At 38.4% G+C, this 24,890-nt stretch overlaps 1 protein-coding gene across 1 annotated transcript in view; it reads left to right on the forward strand.

The window, feature by feature from the left end:
* Window positions 1-24,890, forward strand: part of LOC134528587 (eyes absent homolog 2) — a 386,579-nt gene that overhangs the window by 338,825 nt on the left and 22,864 nt on the right. Inside the window, exons 6-10 of the mRNA XM_063362339.1 lie at window positions 10,633-10,774; window positions 11,195-11,292; window positions 13,619-13,878; window positions 18,558-18,738; window positions 22,008-22,270. Coding sequence (XP_063218409.1) covers window positions 10,633-10,774; window positions 11,195-11,292; window positions 13,619-13,878; window positions 18,558-18,738; window positions 22,008-22,270 — 944 coding nt within the window. The remainder of the gene's footprint in view (window positions 1-10,632; window positions 10,775-11,194; window positions 11,293-13,618; window positions 13,879-18,557; window positions 18,739-22,007; window positions 22,271-24,890) is intronic.

The following is a 24,890-nucleotide window of genomic DNA, read 5'->3' on the forward strand; positions in this document are numbered from 1 at the left end:
ATTGATTCCACATCATGGAAAGATCCAAAAATATTGGTTGACCGGCTAAGACTGATGGTGGCATCTGTTCGTAGAGGAAACTACTTGCATATTGTGGAAGTATCGCCCATACTGTAAGAACTTCGGAACGCTGGCTACATACAATAATCATTTGATTAACTGTAATGTGTGTACTAATGAAAAATAAAATGAATTATTTATATTTAAAAAAGTATGATTTATTTCTTGTATCCTGATTTCCAAATAAGCCTGTGTTTCCGCTACTGTATGTGTGATCATTCCGTTTCCTGTGTGTACTGTGTGTACGTTCCGATTTCCTGTGTGTACATTCCGTTTTCCTGTGTGTACATTTCGTTTTCCTGTTTGTACATTTCGTTTTCCTGTTTGTACATTTCGTTTTCCTGTTTGTACATTTCGTTTTCTTGTTTGTACATTTCGTTTTCCTGTTTGTACATTTCGTTTTCCTGTTTGTACATTTCGTTTTCCTGTGTGTACATTTCGTTTTCCTGTTTGTACATTTCGTTTTCCTGTTTGTACATTTCGTTTTCCTGTTTGTACATTTCGTTTTCCTGTTTGTACTTTTCGTTTTCCTGTCTGTACTTTTCGTTTTCCTGTGTGTACATTACGTTTTCCTGTGTGTACTGTGTGTACATTGCGTGTTGGAGCCGAGTAGACTTGTATCCATGTAGCTTCATAGACATTTAGTTTCGTAGCCATGCGGTCTTTTAGTCATGCAGTCTCTCAGCCATGTTTAACTCGGAACCAGCTAGATCCTTTTAGACTCGTAGCCTTGTAGCCTCGTAGTCTCTTAGACTCGTAGCATTTTGGCCCAATATCATTGGAGCTGTTGAAAGAAAAGGTAGTTGGGGCATTTGGAGCTGTTGGAGCCATTTGGAGGCTGTTGGAGCATTTGGAGGCTGTTGGAGCATTTGGAGCTGCTGGAGCATTTGGAGCTAAGAAGTAGTCGTTGCACGTCTATGCAAAGCTAAATGTTTATAAGTTTGCTGGCTTTCGCAAGTGATTTTGTAGTAGGATAGAAATTGTGTAATAAATATTATGTTTGTAAACGACTTTGTGGTGTTTTATTTCTCGAACCTTACGCTTTTCTGGTATTTAAATTAAATTTATTTTAGCTTCGTCCAGGATCGTGCCAAGGACCTTAGACGACCTAATTAATCAGTATATTGTTTGCAAATTTATTTAATGAATTTTTAACTTTTTCCTGAATTTTTAGTTTAATTATTACGAATTTTCAATATGGTGGTTTTTATGGCTTATAGGATGATGGTAGTAGAGGTTTTAAAGTCTCTTTAAGAATGTTGAACGTGGCTTATTGAAGTTATTATTTTTTCATAAAATTAAACATTATTGCAACGATCGAGGATCGAACCAAGGACTGGAGCGGATCGAATCGATATGTAAATTAATGAGAGATTTTTTGATGAATTTTGGATTTTTTCCCGCTTTTCTAGTTGCATTATTACATGATTTCAAGATGGCGTCCGAATTTCAAGATGGCGGGGGACACCTCGGTAATAAATGTTTACTGCACTGTAGCGGGTTAGAATGAAATTATCCAGATGGAAATGTACTTTATAATATGAGTACACACACAAGATGACGTACTCCAGCAGGTGGTAGCTCCTGGTAGCATCTACTGAACATTAAATGTCGGGTCCATGATGGTCGACAAGGACAAAGTCAAACTTCAAAGTCAAGGTCAAATTTCAAGGTGAAGGTCAAATTTCAAGGTGAAGGTCAAATTTCAAGGTCAAGGTCAAATTTCAAGGTCAAGGTCAAATTTCAAGGTCAAGGTCAAATGTCAAGGTCAAGGTCAAATTTCAAGGTCAAGGTCAAATTTCAAGGTCAAGGTCAAATTTCAAGGTCAAGGTCAAATTTCAAGGTCAAGGTCAAATTTCAAGGTCAAGGTCAAATTTCAAGGTCAAGGTCAAATTTCAAGTTCAAGGTCAAAGGTCAAGGTCAAGATCAAATTTCAAGGTCAGGGTAAAATTTCAAGGTCAAGGTCAAATTTCAAGGTCAAGGTCAAATATCAAGGTCAAGGTCAAGGTCAATGGTGTGGTGACCAGATAATTATACTAACATGGTATCGGCACACTCTAGCCGACGAAAACATGATGGTGGTCTCCAGCATATGAAGACAAGATGGCGGACATGACGTTATATCAGCTGACGATGTATGAACCTTGGTATTGGTGACGGTAGATCGGTCTGTAGGTGGCTTCTGTGGAGGAAGGATCTGATGTTTTTTTTTATTTTTTACCCTCACCGGTTTCGAACCAAGAACGGGAATCGATATAATCAATCATTATATTTATTGTCAATTTATTTAATGAATTTTGAACTTTTTCCCGCATCTCTAGCATAAAAATTATGGATTTTCAAGATGGCGGCCAAATGACAAGATGGTAGGTCTGTCTCGAACAGGTGGTGCTATTATTACTTTAAATTTAAAAAAAAATTACAAGTCCAAATATGCATGTTATTTTTATATATACCTTTTTTAATCTTCGGTCTGGTAAATGTCTCGATGGCCGAGCGGTTAAAGGCGTATGTTTTCCAACCTAGAGATCAGAGCTGCGATGGTTCGAATCACAGCGTTTCCAATATATTTTTCATAAAAAATTAAATTTAAAATGTCGATAAGGTTCATAATAGCTATGGTAGGTAATGGAACATCGACCTTATGTGATGAGACAGAGCGACGCTGGCGCTATCTAGGAACAAACAACAGAAACAAAGTCGACGGTATCCAAGATGGCGGCCCTCAGTGGAACAGAAAAAAGTCAAGAGCGACGCTGGTGCTATCTAGGAACAAACAACAGAAACAAAGTCGACGGTATCCAAGATGGCGGCCCCCAGTGGAACAGAAAAAAATCAAGAGCGACGTTGGCGCTATCTAGGAACAAACAACAGAAACAGAGTCGTCGGTATCCAAGATGGCGGCCTCCAGTGGAACAGAAAAAAAATTCGTTAAAATCGGATAATAAATAAAAAAGTTAAAGATGGCGACCGTAACGAAAATTGCAACGGTGACGTCATCATTCAAAATGGCGGAAAACACATCACCGGAATTTTCTAGAACAAAATGACGTCATCCAAAATGGCGGATCCAAGATGGCGGATCCAAAATGGCCGCCGTGATCTACTTGTCCCGTTACGTTATGTCCCGTTACGCTGTGTCCCGTTACGCTGTGTCCCGTTACGCTGTGTCCCGTTACGCCTGCTGCACGCACGAAAAAGTGTCACTTTATGCACATTGTCACGTTACACTCGTTCAAGATGGCCGCCGTGACGTCAGAATCCAAGATGGCGGACACCGGCACCGGCACCACATCCTGCATCCTGATCCAGTACATACATTTACATACTACTTCTGACTTATGCAATGTGATGTCTTGCAACGGAATCCTTCCCTTCCAAGAAGCTTCCTACAGTCGCTCCAGTTTTTTTTAATGGTTTTAAGAACCTTTAAAGCCAGTTTTATATTTCAGAGCTATCATGAACTGTGATCATGCAATTAAGTGGTACCTATACAGTTTTGAAATAACTGTTCGCGTGGAACCTTTGTCGAAAAACTCTTAACTTTTGGACATCGTCAAAGATCTCTTAAAATTAGGATATATCTCGCTATCTGAGAAATGTTAGTGCAAATGGCTAGCAACAGGGAGAACAGGAAAAAGTCTGGGAATTTCTTACGTTGTCAGGGATTTTTTTTAATTGATAAGTTTACTGAAACGTTAAAGTTACAGCTGAGTAAGGTTATACCTTTCTTCCCCCCCCCCCCCCCTCTCCTTTCTAACCAGTTTTATAAACATTTCTTATCCAATTCCTTGTTTGCTTGTAAGCATATCAGCTCCTGGACCACGCGTGTAATCAACAGTTGTGCGATGAAATTATAACTGATAGTTAGAGACCTGTAAAATTTCGCGATTTCAAATCCATAAAGAATAGACTCCATGATCCTCTATGCACTCGTGCAAATTACATCTGCTGATTGGTTACCGACTCGTAACACCTGTTGACTGGAATGTTCGTGATTCGCTAATTCTTCTGTTAAAGATTTTTCATTGTCCCAGAGTCCTTCAGATAAACTGTGGTCCAATCACTGAAGCAAAATAATGCCAAAAGTATTTGGACTCTTATCCTATCGCGAAATGAATCCGCGAATTTTACAGGTATCTACTGATAGTTGTCTGTTTCAATAGTGATCGTGGTTTGCCCTATGATTCCTGAGTTTGAAGTTTTGATAATTATTATCGGTGGGAATTTTTTTTTTTTTTTCAAACATGGACGAGTCAGGGAATTTCTTTTAATCACAGGTTTGCTAGCCACTCGGTTAAGTCATATGATGTCACTTTTCAATCGTGTGCAGAAACACAAACTTATAGAAGCAGCCTAATGTAGGAAGCGCGAGACAGACCGTGGCGTGAAGCGTGTGTGTGTATGTCCCTGTGGCGACTGTTCAAAGTGCCCGCCCAACACCGCAAGACGACGGAGCCAAGCTTCAAAACATCTAAGAAGACTGGGAGAGAACCAGCACCCTGGACCGGAAGATATTCTAGAGTTATATGCAGAAGACTGGAAGACGACGGAGCCAAGCTTCAAAACATCTAAGAAGACTGGGAGAGAACCAGCACCCTGGACCGGAAGATATTCTAGAGTTATATGCAGAAGACTGGAAGAGTATATATAGTATTCAAGATTGGAAAATTAAGTAAATTCTAATGGCAAAGAAGGGACAAGAAATTGTAATTGTATTTGCGAAGCAGATGTAATAATATTGAGAGGAAGAGTTAAATCGCTCACAAGTTCCTGTAATTTAAATATAATATGAATTTGTTTAGGATACAAGGAAGTACCTTATACAGCAGAAAGAAGAACAGACCCTACATAAAGATATAAGATAAACAGGACATCCTGCTTAGGTTTCTTGGTGGTTCTTCCTACGCACGGTAGTCGAACCACCGGAGCAAGAATAACTGTGCTGCTGAAAAATGGATTTTATGCGGACCGGCTTTAAAACGGATTTGATTAATGGAAATTTACATAAGCAAATATATGCTGCTGAAATGTTTATATACATATATATAATCACATTTAATCATATATAATCATAATATATATAAATAATTTAATTATATCAATGAATTATGCCCTTAAACCAAATAAAATAATTAATAGAATGTAGTGGTTAATAATGTTATGCAGAATTAAATTTGGAAAAGAAATTCCTTCTTGCATAATTATTCTGGACTAAATTTTGTAGTTTTTTTTACAAACTGTGAATAGTAAACAGACAATATTTTCTTGCATTTTAGGGTTTATTTTTTTTATAGTGTTACGTTCGATAAAGAGACAAAATTTAGTCCTGTCTCATATCCCCAGTTAATACCTCTGTTTGTCATTTTTTTATCACTCACTTGAAAATAAATATTACTTTAACTTAGATAACATGATAGGTTACTTTCACTTTTATAACTGCCTTCGTGATTTAACTAAAAAAATAAAAAATAAAAATCCCAGAGCCACACTTACTACTAAATAAATATTAGTACTATAGTATCCATATATATGTGTATAAAATAGAAACCCTCGGGGTTTATATCAAGAAGATAAAAGTTTAAATTTATGCCTATTAAGTAGAGACCGGAAAAATTCGCGGGTTCAATGACCTCTAGGATAGACTCTACTATCCTCTACACACTCGGACAATTGCCAACTGCTCATTGGCTGCTGACTTGCGAGCCGTCTCGACTGGGCGGCATGTGATTCGACACTTCTACGAGTGAGGGTCTCTAATTGGCCCTCAGTCCTCCAGATTAACCGGGAACCAATGGCAGAAGCAGCACTAAGGTATAATTATTTGAATTGAAGCATATCACGAAGTGAATCCGCGAATTTTTCAGGTCTCTACTATTGAGTATAGGATTGGTGTGCCCAAAGTGCCTGCAGTGACGACAACTGAGGCCTGGATGTGGTTGGTACGCCTGACTGCACCTTGCAAGGTTTCCCCGGTCCTCCCGAGTAGTTTTTACTGCCGCCGCTCATTTGTTTGTACCTCTCGTCAGTTTTAACTGCCCTCCCTCCCTCCCTCGGAGGAGTTGTAACGATCCTGAGTCCCGCCAATAGTCCGGGGGAGCAGTTCAAATAAAACAAAACACATCAAACCCAAGTCTAAAACAGTTCCCTTGTCTTCCTCGACAGACAGAAGCACCGACGCTGAACGAGTGATTCCGTGTTTTTTTTTTTTTTTATGTGTTTCGCTTGGAAAGCTAAACCCTTGGTGGAGTGTAATCAAGTGGTTTTAGTGGCGAAGCTTATTATAGCCCCCACTCAGATGCGCCCCGTTTATTTCGGTTTTTGTAGCTACCTGTGCCCTACTGATCAGAAAGCTTCAGTCACCTCAGTCAGCAGGATGTTGTAAACGTTACGTTTTATTTGATGAATATTGGGCGTAGAGTAAAATGTACTTATTTTTTTGACGTGATAACGTCTTATAAATCGATGAACGCCGGCTGCACGCACGAAAAAATCATGACTCGTTGACACGTTCCGCCTGAGTCGAGCGTGCAAGAACCGGCCAACCACCTTGCGAGAAAAATCTTCTGTAATATCAAACAGGTTAAGGCGGGCTTTTTAACTAATTGTTCGTGATTATATTTAAACAAATTATTTTAATTAAATTGGTAAAAAACTGTAAATAATATTTTTAAATTAAAAAGTATGTAATTTTTCATCAATGTGTTCTTATGGCGTTATCACATAAAATTATTGTCCGTAAACCGACTTTACAGACAAACCCCCCCCCCCCCTTTTTATGACTGAAATCTCATTTGTGTATGAAAAAGCAATTGTGCATTATTTACTTAAAAAAATTAAGTGTTCGACTATTAACTGCAGCTTTTTTTTTTACTACAGTTTAACATTTTATAATAACCAGTTCGTCTAATTAGTAGTTCGTCTACCTCAAGCAAGTATAGTTATTTCAAGCATATAACTGGTTTTGTCGGCAAATTTAATATCCACCAACTTATATAATGGTATTTGATCCAAATTAACTAAAGCCATTTTACTACTTCTAATGGTTGGTTTAAGAGAATGATTTAATCACACACATATATATCAGTGTTAGTTATTATTAGATTAAAACAGTGTAACACTTAAAGGCTTTCAAAATTTAGGGTCTTAAAATCTTCAACTTGACTCACTAGAAGAAAGAGAGTTGTGAGTTGATGAGTCATTGTGATCACTAGCGAGCGGGTTTGGCACGAGGCAACTCACCGGCTAGTAGGTACTTAGCTCGCGAGTGGACTTGCCCGATGTAATCAGGCTTAACATTTGGGGAAGCCTTCATTTCACAGACGAGAGAGCCACACCCTGAAGTTCCCCCAAGTTCATGCTCGCTTTTTTTTTTTCGTTCTATCTCATTGTATAAACCGGTGTGGCATTAAATTTTGCGGTCGACTAGGATAGGTTAGCTACATTATAAATACTTTTTAAAACATTGTGGATGGTTGGTTATATTAGGTAAGTATAGCTATATTAAAAATACTGTAAAATCATTTTATGGTTGCTTAGCAAATAACGTTTTAATAATATGTAGCTATCCAGGGCTAGGAAACAGTTTACATGATTTCACAGTATCTTTAATGTAGCTATGCTAACCAAATCAACCGTCCACAATGTTTTATAGTATTTATAATGTAGCTAACCTAACCTAATTGACCATTAGTTATCATGAGTTACAATGAACAAAAAAAAAAAAAAAACGAAGATGCACGATCGGAGGTTTGGCTCTCTCTTGTCTGTGAAAAGAAGGCTTCCCTAACATGTGGGGCAACACAAGCAACTGCTTCGAAGGAGCAAGTGGCTTTGCTCCCTGATAAATCAGTGTAAATGGCTCGACTATACAGTTACTGCTCTACTAAACAGAGAAAAGTATGACTGCGCTGGTAGGCATGCTGGGATGCTATAAACTGAACTTTTTTTTCCACTGCATTGTCCAGTAACATTGGTATCCACGTTAAAACTCTTAAAATGTATATTACTTCTTTGGGGAAGACTGGAAATTAGCATGGTGCCAAATGAATTCCAAAAATAATTTTTGCTCTGTATTTTTACTTGATGTAAGCTTTTGGACATACGCCATTGCTAAGCACATGTATATCTGTAGAAGAAAACTACAAAAAAAAACACGAAAGACAAAAAACACATTTTAAGCAAAAAATTGCTGTTGTCAACAGGATATACACTCCACATAATATTCCCTAACAGGAATATGGTCAACAAACAAAGAAAAATGGACTAACAGAACAAAAAAAACCCACAAATGATGACAGCACAAAATTATTGAACCCAAAAAAATTCAGCACAACAGTTGAAACAAGACAAAAAAACGACAAAACGAAAAGACGAAACAAACACAATAGTTTTCCAAAAACAGAAGAGAACGAAAAAAAACCCACAAATGATGACAGCACATGTGTTTTTACTTACAATTTATTTTTATGTTGCTCTTTAATCATAGTATCTTAACAGCATCATTAGGACAAATGTATATTCATGAATTTTTGTTTTACTGCCGATTATATCTATAACATCTTGCTCACTGAATATTTTTTTATAAAGCATCAAACAAATGTATGTCCAGTTACAATGTTATGTACCTGTGGCTGTTGTAAAAAATTCCTCAGTCAGAAGAAATTAATTGTAAGTTCGGGAATGTACGCTGGTTTGTGAAGAAAAAAAGGGGGGGGGGGGGGGGAATTTCTCTCTCCATAATCCTAAAACGTTTATAAAAATTTATCATTCCCACCAACAAAAGTAAACAAATTGAAAGCAAACAGTGGGCAAAGGGGTTCTATACACCCCCTCGCCACTCTGCCGAAGTGAAATTCTGTGTTGGCTGCAGATGATTGTAGTGCCCTGTAAACTTTCTTAGTTGTGTTGTAAGTAGAGACTGGAAAAATTCGCGGGTTCAATGACCTCCAGGATAGACTCCACTATACTCTACACACTCAGGCTAATGCCAAATGTTCATTGGCTGTTGACTTGTGAGTCGTCTCGACTGGGTAGCCTGTGATTCGACGCTTCTATGAGTGAGGGTCTTTAATTGGCCCTCATTACTCCAGATGAACAGTGAACCAATGGCAGGAGCAGCACTAAGGTATAATTATTTGAAATGTAGCATTTCACGAAATGAATCCGCGAATTTTTCAGGTCTCTAGTTGTAAGCTTGTTTGGTTGTGAGTCACAGTCAAGTGTCGAGGGTGTTATATGCTTGTTTGGTAGTGAGGCACAGTCAAGTGTCGAGGGTGTTGTAGGCTTGTTTGGTAGTGAGGCACAGTCAAGTGTCGAGGGTGTTGTAGGCTTGTTTGGTAGTGAGGCACAGTCAAGTGTCGAGGGTGTTGTAGGCTTGTTTGGTAGTGAGGCACAGCCAAGTGTCGAGGGTGTTGTAGGCTTGTTTGGTAGTGAGGCACAGTCAAGTGTCGAGGTTGTTGTAGGCTTGTTTGGTAGTGAGGCACAGTCAAGTGTCGAGGGTGTTGTAGGCTTGTTTGGTAGTGAGGCACAGCCAAGTGTCGAGGGTGTTGTAGGCTTGTTTGGTAGTGAGGCACAGTCAAGTGTCGAGGTTGTTGTAGGCTTGTTTGGTAGTGAGGCACAGTCAAGTGTCGAGGTTGTTGTAGGCTTGTTTGGTAGTGAGGCACAGTCAAGTGTCGAGGGTGTTGTAGGCTTGTTTGGTAGTGAGGCACAGCCAAGTGTCGAGGGTGTTGTAGGCTTGTTTGGTAGTGAGGCACAGCCAAGTGTCGAGGGTGTTGTAGGCTTGTTTGGTAGTGAGGCACAGCCAAGTGTCGAGGGTGTTGTAGACTTGTTTGGTAGTGAGGCACAGCCAAGTGTCGAGGGTGTTGTAGGCTTGTTTGGTAGTGAGGCACAGTCAAGGTTCGAGGGTGTCGTAGGTTTGTTTGGTAGTGAGGCACAGTCAAGTGTCGAGGTTGTTGTAGGCTTGTTTGGTAGTGAGGCACAGTCAAGTGTCGAGGGTGTTGTAGGCTTGTTTGGTAGTGAGGCACAGTCAAGTGTCGAGGGTGTTGTAGGCTTGTTTGGTAGTGAGGCACAGTCAAGTGTCGAGGGTGTTGTAGGCTTGTTTGGTAGTGAGGCACAGCCAAGTGTCGAGGGTGTTGTAGGCTTGTTTGGTAGTGAGGCACAGTCAAGTGTCGAGGGTGTTGTAGGCTTGTTTGGTAGTGAGGCACAGTCAAGTGTCGAGGGTGTTGTAGGCTTGTTTGGTAGTGAGGCACAGCCAAGTGTCGAGGGTGTTGTAGGCTTGTTTGGTAGTGAGGCACAGTCAAGTGTCGAGGGTGTTGTAGGCTTGTTTGGTAGTGAGGCACAGTCAAGTGTCGAGGGTGTTGTAGGCTTGTTTGGTAGTGAGGCACAGCCAAGTGTCGAGGGTGTTGTAGGCTTGTTTGGTAGTGAGGCACAGTCAAGTGTCGAGGGTGTTGTAGGCTTGTTTGGTAGTGAGGCACAGCCAAGTGTCGAGGGTGTTGTAGGCTTGTTTGGTAGTGAGGCACAGTCAAGTGTCGAGTGTGTTGCAGAGACTCTGGAGCCTGCTCTCTGCTGCAGTTAAGAGCGAGGTGCAGAGTCCAGGCCTGGGCGAGTCCTCGCTCAGCCAGACTGACGTCCTGTACGGCGCGGACTCTCTGGGCTCCTACTCCGAGAGCAAGGACTACTCGCAGCATCCCTACTCCGCTCCCTACTACAGCACGTGAGTACTACTACCCGCGGTTACCGACCGATCATGCCGTAACACTTCAAGCGGATACATATGGTGGTTCTGCAAACGTAAATCGGGGGAACAAGACTGTTACAGAAGACAGTAAACAAAGTAGCCTTCTGTGAATATGTTTTTTTTATATTTGTTACGAATTTCAGAAAAAAATACCAAATATATTTTCAACCATGAAACAAGGTGTGTTGTACTTCAGATTGTTCCCACATCTTTTCATGCGAACTGCTACATCTCTGGAACACTTTCCAATTCTGGCTCGATCACATAGACAGCCAAATAGGACACTGGATGGATGTTTCAGCGAGCATGAGTAGAAAGAATTACTATCACATTTTTGGCAAAGTTCAAGTTTTGGTGAAGAAGAAAAAAGTTGTAAATGTTGTAATGTCCTTACAGAATGCAGCAGGCTTACGGCAGCCAGTCGTACCTGCAAGGTACCAACTTCTACAATTCGACAGCGTACGGAGTTTTGCCGCAAGGATACACGTCCGGGGGTGAGTTCCTTAGCGCCCGCAGTGGCGTATTTGTGGTTTGCAAGTTTCAACTGCGGGGTGTCAAAACCCACATGCTTCAAAGACACGTCATTTTATTGAAACATGAATGTTTGGAGTCATGTATATACTGTTGACAGGAAGTAAACATTTGTTTGGCCATTATTAACGTCCCTGTGTATGTGATGATCGACACAGCATGTATAATTGTAGTTCAGATTACATGTAACCCAGTAAGTTGTTACTTGGCTTATTAACTACTACTAAGCACATAGCAATCTTTTTTTGTGGCATGAGCTGTGGTTTGAAACAGTGCGGTAGTGGATTTTCCTTGCCAGTGTAAGAATACTATGTATATTTTTAGTACATATGTTATATTTGTTTGTCAGCTCTAATTATAGTAGTTTGTGTCTATGTATAGTGTCAGCCATTTTAGGTCCCCCAACTGTCAGGGACGGATCCAGATTGACGGTCAGGGGAGGGCCTAATTAAATTTTCTAATATAATTTAGTACGTTTACAATTGAAATATTTAGTACTTACCTATATGTGGTTTAAAACTGCCCTATGATCTATACCACTGCAGTAAAATAATACTTTAGTAAGTTTTGTAAACTATGATAAGTAATTTGGAGAAAATATGAAAATTATTCAGGTTTCAGGTGGCTATGCCACTATGCCTCTCCTCCCCCCCCCCCCCCCAAAAAAAATCAATAAACGTAATTAAATATAAGAGATCATCCTAGTCCTAATACGATGGCAGATGGAAAAGATGTAAGCCAGCTGTGTTTAAGAAAACTTTGCTTTCTTACATTTGTTATTATCTCAGGCAAGTGTTAAAATTTTCTGGCATGCCCTATATCATTTGCAGTTCAAACAATTTATCAGGAAATTGTGTGTGTTCTGAGCATTGGGGATGGAAACAGTTTTTCGAAGCTGGCATTATGGTCACTCCTTAAATTATTCAATTACTCAAAGATACCATTGCATGGTACATGCTGTCTATTAATATGGAAAGTCAATTTCATTCTTTGGTTGACTTTGCTTGTACATAGCTGTCTTAACATATTTTCCAACTGCCATTGTATTAATTTTATTTAATGTTGATTTAAAAGTGCCAGCCAAACAGTTAGCGGACATAAACTGGCTTACACAATACGTAGACACAACTGCTTTCATGTTACAACTGACAAACACATACATAAAGTAAACACATAGCCTACAACCTGTAAAAAGTAAATAAAACTTACAAGTATTTATATTGTAAATTTTTTAGTTAATGTTACGCAAAATTAGTATCAACTAGCATGATTTAAGCGTTGTGTCAGCAGGGCCGGTGCAAGGTAAATTGGCGCCCTAGGCGAAAAACCCTAATGCCCCCCCCCCCCCCCCGCCCCACGGGCCAAACACCCCCAAAAAAATTTTCTTTACCTCAAAATACATCACGTAAGCCTAAGATTTTGTCAACAATCAAATGTAAGCAGGCTTGTGTTTTTTTTTACTTTTTTACTTATTACAAATCATAAATAGGTCACCGTGGACTTTAAATAATTACTTATATCAATATAAATATTCCAAACTGTTTCAAAAATCCATTTTCGTCTAGTTTCAATAATCGTTAAACATATTATATCAGCTGTTGTGTCGTGCTGCGCCGCCCCCAGCTACTTGGCGCCCTAGGCGGTTGCCTAGTTCGCCTATATGGATGCGCCGGCCCTGTGTGTCAGATCTGTGATAAGGAGATTGATACTATCAAAAAATTTAAAAAAGCCATGGAGTTGTTAAATTGTTACTTGGCGAAGTTGTATTAAACTAATTTTATAAAATTACAGGATTGAATTTAAAAATAAAAATTTGTTTTAATATTTTTAACATTTGAACTGTTTAAGTGCTTGACCAATTCATTTAAATAAAAAAAATTGTTAAATAACCATGCTTAGTATTAATGTTGAGCATTCATAAAATCACAAGTAACCAACTTTATTCAAGCAAAATATGTAGCTATAACTAGAGACCGGAAAAATTCGCGGGTTCAATGACCTGCAGGATGAACTCCTAAGTTCTACGCACACTCAGTCAAATGTCACCCACTCATTGGCTGCTGTCTTGTGAGGCGTCCCAACGTAGCAGCCTGTGATTCGATAAAGCTTGGGTTGGGTGCTTATCATTGGCCCAGGGTCATCCGGGTGAGTTATGGGCCAATAGCAGAGGCATCACTGAGTTATAACTATTTGTATTTTAGCCTATCGCGAAATGAAATCGTGAATGTTTCCTGTCCCTACTGATTGGCGCGGTGGGAGTGTTGACCCCGGCATTGCGTGGCTTCGCAGGCTCCAGGGGACTGGCCCAGCAGTGCAAGGCGCAGACGGGCGGCTCCTGCCTCAACCAGTACGCGGGCTCCAGCTCGACGTTCGGCGGGGGCAGCGGGGGCGGCGGGGGCGGCGCGGGGTCGTCGTGCGCGGTGGCGGCGCAGCAGGCCCACCAGAGCGCCGGGGACCAGGCGGCGGCCGCCTACGCCGCCTACACGGCGCAGTACAACTGCCCGTCCGCCGGCGCGGGCTTCCCGCCGGCCCAGGGCTTCTCGCAGCAGGTACTCTCCTGAACCACGCTCTGCTACCAGTGGCAGCTCGGTACTGTATACACCGTCGAGAGGGCACAGAACTGTAGAAACAAAGCTTCAATCAAAAAATCAATTGTGTCAAAAAAATTCTCAGCAAAACACCTCCCTGATAGGGTTGCAACTTCACTACATAGTATAAAACAAACTCACTTCACTCTCCTGAACCACGCTCTGCTACCAGTGGCAGCTCGGTACTGCCTATACACGGGAAGCTTTCTTTTCACAGACGAGAGAGCCAAACGCCCGATCGTGCATCTTTGGTTTTTTTTTGTTCATTGTAAATAAATATGGCGGTGTTGATAAAAGGATACTAATGGTCAATTAGGTTAGGTTAGCTACATTATAAATACTTTAAAACATTGTGGACGGTTGATTTGGTTAGGATAGCTACATTAAAGATACGGAAAAAAAGCATGAACTCCGGGGAACTTCGGGTTTTGGCTCTCTCGTCTGTGAAAAGAAGGCTTCCCGTCTATACACCCTCAAGAGGGCACAGAACTGTACAAACAAAGCTTCAATAAAAAAAATCGTGCCAAAAAAAATCCTCAGCAAAACACCTTCCTGATAGGGTTGCAACTTCACTACATAGTGTAAAACAATGCCGCTTCCCGCTGTCTGTCCGTCCCTATGTATGCTAAGATCTTTAAAACTACGCAACGGATTTTGATGCGGTTTGTTTTTAATAGGTAGAGTGATTCAAGAGGAAGGTTTATATGTATAATACATCCATTATATAGTAGAGAAACACTGGTAATTTTAGAGGTTTCTAATGTGATGTCGTAAATAAACAATTTTTTTTTTGCTCAAACATTGTTGTTAATTGTTGATTAATTATCTTTTGTTTTTAGTCGAACGAAAGTAAGTAAAAATATTATTTATTTAATTATCGGAAATCGTAGTTTAAAGTAAGGTATTTAATTTCAAAAAAGAACTGAATAGATTAGGTATCTTTTGTTGTTGATATTTGTTGATTATCTTTTGTTTTTAGTCTTTATTTATATTTATAATTAGTATATTTAGTATCAGCATTGCACCCGTGCGAAGCCGGGGCGGGTCGCTAGTTTACAATAATTCTCTCCCCAGCTATACACCGTCAAGAGGGCACAAAACTGTAAAAAAAGGGGGGGGGGGTTTGTCTGTAAAGTCGGTTCACGGACGATAATTTTATGTGATAACGTCATTAGAAAACATAGATGGAAAAATTGCATACTTTTTTTATTTTCAAATATTATTTACAAATTTTTTAAAAAATTTAATTTAAATATTTTTTAATATGATTATAAACAATTAGTTAAAAAATCCCCGCCTTAACCTGTTTGATATTGTAGAAGATTTTCTCGCACTGTGGTTGGCTGGTTCTTGCACACTCGGCTCAGGCGGAACGTGACAATTTTTCGTGCATGCAGCCGGCGTTCGTCGATTTATAAGACGTTATCACGTCAAAAAATCTTCAATCAAAAAATCAATTTTATCAAAAAAAAAAATTTCTCGGCAAAACACCTCCCTTATAGTGTTGCAAATTTTACAATAATTTATTCAGTGTGTGCTTTACAATACATCAAGTGTACTTTACGCAACCCAAGAGGAGAAATGGAATAAAAAAAAGGCAGTTAAACTAGGTAAAAGCTTAAAATACTTAAATAAACAAAAGGTTGCTGCTTTGTTTTACAATCACTAACAGATACTTTAATTAAAAATATATATATGAAAATGATTAATAATAAAATATTACCAATAACTACTAGCAATGCCAGTATTGTTTAGCATACTAATACTGTTGTTACCATTAGAGTAATCATAACAAATTTTACATTAAAAAGACTCATCCAAAAAAAAATTATTACACTAAAATACTATAACAAGCTAAAATATGTTACAAACTAAAACTGCAAAACATCTCTGCAAAAAGTCCTTGAATAAATAATTAATGAAGTTTTATCACATTTCTCATGCCAAATTCAGAGAAAAAAAGTAATGTTTTAAACATATGACTTGAAATACCTCACATTCATCAACTTTTTTTTTTTTTTTTTTGAAAATTCAAGTTGTGTACACTTATTTTTTACACGCTGCCCAACACCACATTTTCGGTAGCATGCAAGGCCATTACTCATAAACAATGAAACCTTAATGCTTACATAAACGACCATTACTGTAGTTCTTGGCGTTATGGAAATTAATGGAGATATGAGTAGAAATAAAATAAATAGTATGAAGGATTAACTCTGTAGATTATTTTTAACTATCTTTTGTGACTTTCGTAATGTTATCTCATCCTTAATTTTGCTTATGGTTTTTTGTTGTGATTTTAAATAAATTCTTAGTGGAACTATCTGTGGTTTCTTTAAAAGTTTTCATCAGTTAAATAAGTGATAATTTATAGTTTTTTTTATGTTCCTATAGGAAAAATTTATATTTCATTCTGGGCATGAATTGAAAGTATGAAATAGTGTAGTACACAGCTTTGATTTAAGACCAGTCATAATTAACTTTTCTTGCAAAACTCAATTTTTTTTGAGTGTATCGTTCATAATCAGTAAAAAAAAACTGTTACGATTTTAATATAATGTGGGGAGAACTGGTTTCGTAAGGGATAGCCTAATTAAGTTTAATTACACAGTTTTATCGATTACTAATATTTATATCACTTAAAAATATCTAAACACCAATTACTCGCACTTAAAAATGTTTATTCGTAAGTCACTCCGTGTCTATGAAGTTACACAGTCCATGCTCCTTGCGGAACTTTCGCCGCCCCAAGAACTGACGCGCTGGTCGGCGTCCCTTCATAATTAGTCTCTGGCGCCCTTCTAGAAGTGACGAGCGCAGTTGGGGCCAGTCGCGTCATCCCGCGCCGACCCGAGGCTCGAAGCGCCGAGAATAGCGGCGGTCCTCAACGCCACGGCCTGCAGAATTCCCAAGGCCGCTCAGCGATAGATAACAGCCCGAGGCGTAGCGCCGCGTGGCGAGTAGAGAGGGGGGAGGAGGTAGCGACGACCCTTGTGATCCGGCCAGGAACGCGTGGCATGTCTTACGTAAGCGGAGGCCCGTGACGTCAACGGCCTTGCGTGGCCGCCAGCCAGCTCCAAACCTGGCATCGCGGTCTGGTCTCTCGCGTTCGTAACAATACTAAACCCTAAAAACTCAGGTTTTCTAGGATTTTGGGAATGTCAATTTTTCTTTTTTATGTACAATTGATTTATATACCTATATAAACAAATAGTTTAATGACAATATGAGTTGTTTTTAAAGTGTTTATAATTTTTTTTTAAACTTAAAGAGTGGGGCATTTGATGGTGGAGATCAGGGCCGCAACTAGGGGGGGGGGGGGGGGGGCAAGTTGAGCATACGCCCCGGGCGCAAAGCTGTGGGGGCGCCGAAATCACCGGCTTGCATTGTAATTCCTACTACAACTGGTAACTGGTAAAAAGTTTTTGCATGGAAGTTACAGTAGCACAGAAACTGTTACATGTAGGTATAGAAAATGCTTAAATAGCACCATTTTTCCGTGGGAAAGCCCCCGGACATCCGCTTTATTGGTGTGGTATATGCAAAAAAAAGAGCGGGGGGGGGGGGCGCATGAATCCATTCATGCCCCGGTTGCCAGAGACTCTAGTTGTGGCCCTGGTGGAGATGGGAATGGGGAATAACAATTAAAGTTAAGAGTCAGACACTTTAAGACCCTTTGCAGGATTTCACTTCGTCATGTTTGTGACAATTGTAAACCCACAGTGTGGAACACTGTTGTGTATTTAGTTGTTTAGTTTCCTGAAGCAAATGAGTTATGGATAGGGACAAGATAATGTGGTGAATTGCGATAAAACTGAAATAATTCTGAAAAGCCTGTCAGTTCACCATGTAACACTGAAATGTAAGTGACTGCACCATAAAGCACCAAAATGCAACTTCTATCTTGAAATTAATGAGCATTTGTAATCAAAACTTAACTCTGAAACATAATATATAATATATTACATTCAATGAATGTACTACTAAGTATATATTAAAAAAATTATTTTACTCTTGAGCTTATAACTGTTATTGGTAACACACTTTTACATTATGATGTTGATACATTTTTGAAACAAGTACTTGCATTTTTTTTTAATTGTTCCGAGTGCATCATAAGTCAAAATGACACTGTTTTGGTAAAACAAGTATCATAAAACATTGTATCATGCGTGTTACAGTAATATGCTGTCTTTATTAATAAACAGAATTCATAACAATTTAAATAAAATAACAACGAAACCTATTGTTTAAATTGAAATTGGCCTAAAAATAAAAAACCATAAAACTTTGTCTCTAGTTAAGAATATTTTGTCGGATATTCATGTATATTTATACATATTTGAAAATTTGTCTATGAATAAATATAATTCATAAAAATTTTTAAAAAATAACACCAATATCTCATGTTTTGAAAACAATATTGGCCTAAAAATAAAACTATAAAACTTTGTCTCTAGTTAAGAATATTTTGTCTGATATTCATGTAAATTTATACATATTTGAAAATTTGTACGTTTACATGGAAAAAAAACTGTATCGCTTCAAAACAGTGTTGGCAGTGATGCTCGGCTTGGATCCGTTGGAAGTGAGTAGTTGTGAGGCGAGCGCCGTGCCAAGGGGGGTGTTGTGCCACGCAGGGGCTGGACTACAGCGCGTACGGCAACCCCTACTCGGGCCACCAGGCGGCGCCGTACGCCGGCTACTACTCGCAGAGCTACTCCTCGCCCTACATGTCCGGGGGCAGCTCCAGCAGCTCGGGGAGCGCCCTGCCGTCGTCGTACCAGCTGGCCGGCCTCACGCACACCCCCGCGCTCTCAGGTCAGCCCTCCAGCCCTCCCGTCCCCGACAACCAGGGGGTGCCTCCCATTTCAGGTCAACATTTCACATCTACAGAAATTACAGATAAGTAGGGACTGGAAAAATTCGCGGTTTCAATTACCACTAGGATGGACTCCACGATTCTCCATGTACTCGGGCAACTATCACCTGGTCATTGGCTACCGACTCGGGACACCTGTTTACTGCGATTCTTATGATTCGATACTTCTTTTGTTGAGTGATTGCCATTGGCTTAGAGTCCTTCAGGTAAATTGCGGTCCAATCACTGACGCAACAATAAGCTAAACGAGTTTGGATTCCAGCCTGTCTCGAAAGGAATCCGCGAATTTTTCCGGTCTCTACAGATAAGCTTGTAGACATTTTCAATTGTTTCACTTTCACGAAATTGACAAATATATACAGCGCATACTTTTTTGCATAATTAGCTGCCAAAAGTTACATTATGAACGTTTTTTGGGTTGTACAAATAAGGAGAATTTAATTTTTTTGCAGAACTGAAATTTTTTTATGTTTGACTGCAATGTCACTGGCTACTTCAAGAAATGGTTTGAATTTCTTGCAGAAAATATTAACTGACATTTAAAAATTCTCAAATTTGCTACGATTTTGACTGCCGAGAAACGTGAAATTTGTTTTTTGTGATAGAAATGCAAACCATATCATGAAGTAGCCAGTGGCATTGCCGTTAAACCTAAAAAGTTTCAGTTCTGCAATAAATAAAATTCTCCTTATTTGTACAACCCAAAATAATTAAAAATGTAATTTTGGCAGCTAATTATGCAAAAAGTATGGGCTGTATATATTTTTCATTTCGTGAAAGTTAAACAATTTAAAATTCTAAAAGTTGATCAGTGATTAAAAAAGTTGATTAGTGATTATAAATATAAAATCATGACCTGAAATGGGAGGCACCCCCTTAATGCACGCATGTTAGAAGTTTTACTTACTCGGCATCATGAAAACCTAACTTTAATTTTTCATGCAATTAATCTGTAGGAAAAAAAAATTTCAAAGCAGTCATGAGGACTGCCGACAGAAGTGAAAACTTAAAACTATAAACAAACAGTTGTTATTTTTGGATATCCAAATTAATTTTTGATAAAAATCAGAGAATTTTTCAGAATATCACATAACAAATTTATTTTATCACGTTAGTAAAAATAACTCCTAAATTACTATAAAATACGCATTGCATAGTATCTTATTGTAGGTATTTAAAAAATGGGTGCGCCTACTTATGTACACGTGTGAAAAGATATTATTCTTTGGCATCATTAAAAAATAGTTTTTATTTGCATGCAAATAATTAATTACAATAAAATAATAAAAGGGCTGGAAAAAGATAGTTAAAACAGTCAATAAAGTTCAGTTTAAATTTGAAAAGTTAATTAAATAAAATTTAGAGAATAATAAATATATATGATATAATTTGTACTAAATATTATAAGATTCTTAATTTTAAATATTTATTATTGATTATTTAATATTTTAAAAGGAAAAAAATAATTTTTATAATAAATTCAAAAATTGAATTTAAGTTTATTAATTTTTAAATATTTATTATTTTCTTAATTTAATATTCACTTTCCATTTTTATCAAGAAGTTATCATTAAATTTGTTCATTTATTTTTATAAATATTTATTATTTATTCAATTAATAATATTAAAAATTAATATTTTAATTTAATGTTCAATTTAAAATTTTATTATTACAATTTCTTTATTAAATGTTTTATTTAATTTATTTTTTATTTTGTGAATAAGAAATAACCAATAATAAATATTTCATATAATTAATTTAAAAATTTTGTACTAATTATATTAAATAATATTTTAATTTATATCAATAAATAATACATACGGATAGTTAACTTCTATTATATTGGAGTACTTGAAAAAGTATAAAGGCATAAGTTTTTTTACTAATATTTAGGAATAGTAAATAATATTATTTAAAATATTCAATTTAAATCACTACTGAATTTAATTTATTAGCACATATATAATTAGATTTGTATGAAACTAAAACACGTGTTGTGAATGTAGATACTAGAAACATGTGGATAAATATTATAAATATGAAAACAGTGATCAGAGGCGACGAGCGTGCCAACATGCGCGACTAATAGAGGTTCTATTTCTATTTTGTTGGTAGCTTTTTTTTCGAGACTTAGTGAGCGGTTTAGCGGGCAGCTTCAACATGTTAATTTTGTGTTAAAGTGATGCACGCGCATCTTAAAATTTTACTCTCATCATTTTTTCATAACATGCCTAAAGAAGTATAACTTAAAAAAAAAAAAAAAATTATGTTCTTTATTTTTAGGTTATATTGTTCCAAAACTCTTGTTTTCTTTGTTATTCAAACTATGTATCTATATGAGAATATAAAATATATTTTATACTCACTTTGTACAGCATACACACTTTTGATTCACACATGCACATCACTGATGTACTGGGACTGAAGACGCGTATTAATAAGATATGTATTGGTAGATGTCATGTGCATTACTTGTCGACCTGTGTTATGTGTACTGGCTGCGCGCGCACCACTGTGTGTGTGTGTATGTGTGTGTGTGTGTGTATATATATATACCTATAAATTGTGATTACTGGCCGTAGATTCACCCATCCTATGCCACACACCCGAATAATGCAATGTCTGAACGTTTTTCAATTTCTCATAGGTCCAGAAGATCATTCCTGAATCACCCTAGTTAGAGTCGCTTTCCGATTGTCCTGATTTCTCCTTCTCCGATGACCTCGCAACCCATTTATGATTTTAGTTGTTTGGTTTACCCTTATATATATATATACACACACATACATTCACAGCTGGCACACGTCACGTGACCATGTCGATGACTACTTACATCAATATGCTCCCTATCCAAACCTTCCTATAGATAGAGACCGGAAAAATTTGCGAATTCATCTCGCGACAGGCCAAAAATACAAACAGTTACACCTGAGTGCTGCCTCTGCTTTGGCTCACAACTAACCCGGATGACCCTGGGCCAATGAGAAACACCCGACCAAAGTTTTATAAGAATCACAGGCTGCTACGTTAGCACGCCTCACGAGACAGCAGCCAATGAGCGGGTGGCATTTGACCGAGTGTACGTAGAACTATGGAGTTCATTGGAGGTCATTGAACCCGCGAATTTTTCCGGTTTGTAGTTATAGAAGTTTTCACTTCAAAAGTAATGAAAGGTGCGGAGTGACACAACAGAGTGCGGCCCAACAGACAGTCCCGGCGGCTACCAGCTGGCCGAGGACGCCGCGTCGCCGGCGAAGGCGGACGTGAACGGGGGCGGCGGAGGCGGGCGGAGGTCCCGGGAGGCGGACGGCGGGCCGAGGGCGGCCCGGGGGCGCGGCCGCCGCCAGAACAACCCCTCGCCGTCCAACCCGGAGTCCAACCTGGAGCGGGTGTTCGTGTGGGACCTGGACGAGACCATCATCATCTTCCACACCCTGCTGACGGGCACCTACGCCTCCAAGTACAACAAGGTGCCTGGGCAGGAACACTCGAGTCCAAACACTAGTGTACCCTGAACAATTTATCGTCGGCTTACTTCTAAAACCTCGTAAGCCCGTTTTTCCCAGTTTTATATTCCGGATGTGTTTGGTGTTTTTTTTTTTCTTCATTTTTTCGTAGTGCATATGCTGATAAAACCTCGTAAGTCAACTCTACTTAATCTCTTTTCTATTCACAAATTATAAAACCTCGTATCTTTGTCAGTCGAAACCGTGCTCCAAAAGCCCATAAGTTCTCCTGTAAAATTGACTGAAATGGAGTTACGTGGTTTTAGAAGTAAGCTGACATTATGAATTTTTCCAGTTCTGGTACTAATACGTGATGCCTTCTTTTCACAGACGAGAGAGCCAAAACCCGAAGTTCATGCTTTTTTTTCCGTATCTTTTATGTAGCTATCCTAACCAAATCAACCGTCCACAATGTTTTAAAGTATTTTATAATGTAGCTAACCTAACCTAATTGACCATTAGTATCATTTTATCAACATCGCCATATTTATTTACAATGAACAAAAAAAAAAACTCAAAAATGCACGATTGGGCGTTTGGCTCTCTCGTCTGTGAAAAGAAGGTTTCCCGTCCTAATACACCTCACAACTGAAACATGTTAAACCTAAAAATATCAACATTTATTTACAGCTTAGGTAAAAATTATTTTATTCACATTATGGTCAAACTTTTCAAACGTGACTATTTTAGATATTTGGTTTGTAATGGCTATAAAAAAAAACTAAAAAAAAAATATTCATATGTAGCTTAAAGTGAATGTTCTTAAAAAACATTTTCAAGTTTTTAGTTGGCTGTTTTTTGTACGATGAATTTTTTATGTAAGGATTGCAGGGGCAACGTGCAGTCTTCTTCTAAAGTTCTTACAGAAGTATTCTAACAGGAAATATTACATAATGTTTTGTCTTAACTTACAACCCCATAATTTTTTGTCATGACCTAAAATACATAAATTGTAATGCATGTATTCCCACTCAGCCTTCCTGTATTTGGCGCAATGTTGTAACTGCTCAAGATATCAGCGTGACATCTGTCTGCGAAAAGCATGTAAGAAAATATTGCAGTTGGAATAGTGGTTCTGTTATTTCTTGTCACAAAAATTAATTTTTTAGGTAGTGAAAATGACTAAAAACTGGTGTTATCACGACAGCGTTGATGTACCTGGTATTTAAGGGATTTTGTTACGATAGCCGTCGTCGGTTACCATGGGTGCCACCAAGTGGAGGTGACACGTGGACCCGGCGGAGACTACGTAACAGGGCTGTGAAGTGACCCGTGTGCGTACAAGACACAATAGTCCCCCGCTTTTCATCCATTGACAGGACCCGGCCCGCTCTATGCGTCGGACGCACAACTGACGGTTAATGACAAGTCGATTACGCGGGCTCGTAAGGCATCCTACTCGCCTTAGTCTCAGTTGTGTTGATCACGTGGTAGTTCTGGAAAATACACAATGATACTTCTTAAAATAATGCGACTCACATACACATTGGTCATTACGTTACTAATTAGTCGAAACGGTTAAAAAAAAAAAGCTCATCAGCACTGAATTGCAATTACTTTGCAGTCAATGTTCAAGTGTTAGTCATTAAAGTTTGTAAATATGTAAATAAAGAAAATGAGTAATTAGGTTCAGTAGTCTACCGCCTGAGATTCTTGTCTGAAGCAGACAAAATAAGGTTTTAAAATATTATTCTAAGCTATGGATGTAAACAGATCAGCTATTGCGAAGTCCAAGGCTCCGGGATGCAGCGAGCGTCCTGCCTCAGGTGGTGATCCCTGGAGACTGCGGGAAGTGGCAGACCACTCAACTAGAGCGAGTGCTAGGCTGATTTCGTGAAAGCAAACAAAAGAAAATCTTCAATAAAAAAAAAGGGGACGGACAATAATTTTACGTTATAACGTCATAAGAAAACATTAATGAAAAATTGCATACTTTTTAATTTTCAAATATTATTGACATTTTTTTGCAAATTTAATTTAAATAATTTGTTTAAACATAATCACGAACAATTAGTTGTAGAAATAAACTGAAACCAAATGTCAATAAATTGTTAATTTGAAATGACGAAATTGGACAATTAAATCAAATTTTTTTTTAATTGCTGCTTTTAAAAAGCCAGCCTTAATCTGTTTGATATTTTAGAAGATTTTCTCGCACAGTGGTTGGCCGGTTCTTGCACGCTCTGCTCAGGCGGAACGTGACGATTCATGCTTTTTCGTGCGTGCAGCCGGCGTTCATCGATTTATAAGACGTTATCACGTCAAAATCTTGAAAATAACATACGTGTATTTTTACAGCAACATTGTTTGGATATTGCATTAATTAGATTCAAACAATATATAAAATATACTAGCTGCAGTACCCGGCTTTGCCCGGGCTGAACACCGGGTGATATTTTGTCCGCGAGTTACAGCAAAATGGATAGCGATATGTCCAGTGTGTTGGACATTAAGAAATGACACATAATTACTGTTTGTGTATCTGTGACCTATGATTTTCTGTTTACCCATGGCGATCGGTTGAAAGGTTTAGAAGTTGATGCGCTACAGCGCCATCTAGCGGCGAGTTACAAAAATAATGGAT

This window comes from Bacillus rossius, chromosome 1 (genome assembly GCF_032445375.1).
Source record: "Bacillus rossius redtenbacheri isolate Brsri chromosome 1, Brsri_v3, whole genome shotgun sequence".
Lineage (NCBI taxonomy): Eukaryota > Metazoa > Arthropoda > Insecta > Phasmatodea > Bacillidae > Bacillus > Bacillus rossius.